Source organism: Echinops telfairi, unplaced genomic scaffold (genome assembly GCF_000313985.2).
Source record: "Echinops telfairi isolate 266 unplaced genomic scaffold, ASM31398v2 ScPeMD7_7417;HRSCAF=8455, whole genome shotgun sequence".
In the NCBI taxonomy this organism is placed as follows: domain Eukaryota; kingdom Metazoa; phylum Chordata; class Mammalia; order Afrosoricida; family Tenrecidae; genus Echinops; species Echinops telfairi.
In genome coordinates this window covers 6842289-6844707 of record NW_022111317.1, presented here as the reverse complement: position 1 = coordinate 6844707, position 2419 = coordinate 6842289, and the positions used below count along the sequence as shown (strand labels likewise).

Here is a 2419-nt window from a genome sequence, read left to right as displayed (position 1 = left end):
CCATCCATCCATCCATCCACCCACCCACCCACCCACCTACCCACCTATCCATCCATCCATCCATCCATCCATCCATCCATCCATCCATCTGCACTCTGGCAGCAGGCACCCAGACTTCCTGTCTCTGGTGGGCAGGTGTGTGGGCATTCCATTGTCCGGGAGGCCCACAGAGTGCTTATCCACCAGTGGGGGCTTTTCCCCTTCACGGGGTGGACCCCGGACCCCTCTGTCTTCATATGGAGGAGTGGGTGGAGGGCTGCACCAGCCTGCTTCCCATTGGAGCCGTGGTGTGTTCCCAGGACCGCTGTCCACCTCCTCACCGGCATGTGGCAATCTCCCGCTTTTGGGTCCTGTTTTCAAGTCTTAGCTGCCCACCGCTCCCCCAACCCACTGCCGTGTAGTCTCGTCCAACTGAGTCACCAGATGAGCCATTCCAGTGGCAGTACGATGGACGGTATCTCCTCCCGGTGGTGTTTTCTCAATAAGACGCTTTCCCAGAGGGCAAGGTGGAGGCTGCGGAACCTATGGGGCAGCATGGGCCTCAGAGTGGTGGCCCAGGTGCCAGTGTTTGGACACTGAGGAGGGCCATTTTCTCCCGCTGGCTCCTCCCGTGAGGTAGGCTGGCAGTGGCACCCAGCCTGGCTTCTAGAAGTGTAGTGCAGCCTGGCACCATGAGGCGAGGGCCGGGAGGTTGCTGTGTCGACTCTCTTTTCTACTTGTGTGAAGTGAAGCAGGGCTGGCAGGGACACTCCTTGGAAAGAGCCCACTCGGTCCCAAGGAACTGCCCTGCCGCTGACCTTCCCGTCCACCAGAGTGTTCTCTTTAGGCGAGGTCTGTCCGCACCAGAAGCAGCTCAGAGGGGCAGTGGTTCCTCAAGCTGTTAACTGAGAGGACGGCATTTCAAACCCACCAGCCGCTCTGCAGAAGAACAACGAAGCTTTCTATCCTGTAGTTCCACAGACTCGGAAACCCACAGGGTAGTTCTACCCTGCCCTGTAGGGTTGGCACGAGTCAGCATGGACTCGGTGGCACTGAGTTTGGTTCTGGGTCTGGGGGGGGCACCAGAACCTGGGGTCATTTCCCAGCAGTCCCAGCTCCGCCCTTTAGGCCCTGAGCCAGCCTCGGCAGGAGGTGATGGAGGCATGGTTGCTGGCCCCTCTGAGGAAAGCCCCCCTTTCGCTCACTGCTGACTGTGTAGCCCGCAGCTTGGTCTTGTTGGCCATGTGTCAGTCTCCTGTGGTCCCAATGGACCCCTCAGGCCCCCTGTCCCCACTGCTGCAGTCTGACCTCGACTGAGTGGAACTTAGAGAAGGGGCTGGCCCCAGTCTCCTGTCTCTCGCTCCTAAAGCCAGAAGACACTGGAAAGAATTGAGTTCAGTGAGGAGGGAAGGGAGGCGCTGTACCTTTGGTGACGTGAAGGGTGACAGTCCCCAAGAGGGAGGACAGGCATCCGGGAGCAGGGAGAGGGTAGGCAGTGGGGAGATGAGTAGCTTAAACTGTCAAAGATAGAGTCGGTATGAAATATAAATCCTCACCTAGTTTCCAATGTAAAAAGAAAAGCTTCCAGGACATTGATTCGGTGTGCCTCCGGTGTTGTCTCCTGCTTGAAAGTGTCTAAAGTTAGTTGTCGCCTAAGGGAAGCAGGGATCGGGCACCAGGCTTTCCACTGGGTCCTGTGACTTGGGTTGGACATTTCCCACCACCTGTGGGTGTGGGGGACCCCCTCCCCCCCTCCTGGGAGCCAGGTGGCCACAGCCCTTCCCTGCCCTTCCGTTGCAGAGAAAGTCGAGCAAAGCGAAGGAGAAGAAGCAGAAGCGGCTGGAGGAGCGAGCAGCGATGGACGCTGTCTGTGCCAAAGTGGACGCCGCCAACAGGGTGACTCCCCCTCTCCCTGCAAAAGCCTTGGCCCGGCTCGGGTTTTCATTTGACTTCTTTTGGCGCCACTCTGTGGCAGAATGGTGTTACTGCTGCCCAAGCCCCAGGGCTGCTCTGGCGTCCCCAGCGAAGCGTGGGAAAGACCACCTTTTTCTCTTCTCTCCGCCCACAGCTCAGAGATCCCTTAGAGGCCTTTCCTGTGTTCAAGAAGTACGACCGCAACGGGTGAGGCCCCTGGCATTCTCCACGCCTCCCCCCAGAGTCCCCCCAGAATCCACTCGGGCAGGCGAGTGCCCTCTGTTGCCCAAGCTTCCCTCTCCACGTGAGGAGGCAGGAATGGCTGGGGCGCCCTGCACCGCAGACTGGTGTCCCTTGTCCCTCACGCCACAGGAGAAAGGGGAGGCCGTACAGACTCACTGGAGGAGGATGCAGTTAGGATTTCATTCTCTCGGGGAGTACTGGCAGAGCAATGGTTAAGCCCCTTGATGGCCACTGGAAAAGTAGGCAGTTTGACTTGCCAGAAAGGCGGAGGGCCCTCCCGTCT

At 58.9% G+C, this 2419-nt stretch overlaps 1 protein-coding gene across 1 annotated transcript in view; it reads left to right on the top strand.

Moving 5' to 3' along the window:
• The first annotated feature begins 1779 nt into the window (after positions 1 to 1779).
• NAA40 (N-alpha-acetyltransferase 40, NatD catalytic subunit) overlaps positions 1780 to 2419 on the top strand; it is a 6650-nt gene continuing 6010 nt past the window's right edge. The window contains exons 1-2 of the mRNA XM_004713501.4: positions 1780 to 1875; positions 2048 to 2100. Of these exons, the coding sequence (XP_004713558.1) occupies positions 1837 to 1875; positions 2048 to 2100 (92 nt within the window). The 5' untranslated portion in view covers positions 1780 to 1836. The remainder of the gene's footprint in view (positions 1876 to 2047; positions 2101 to 2419) is intronic.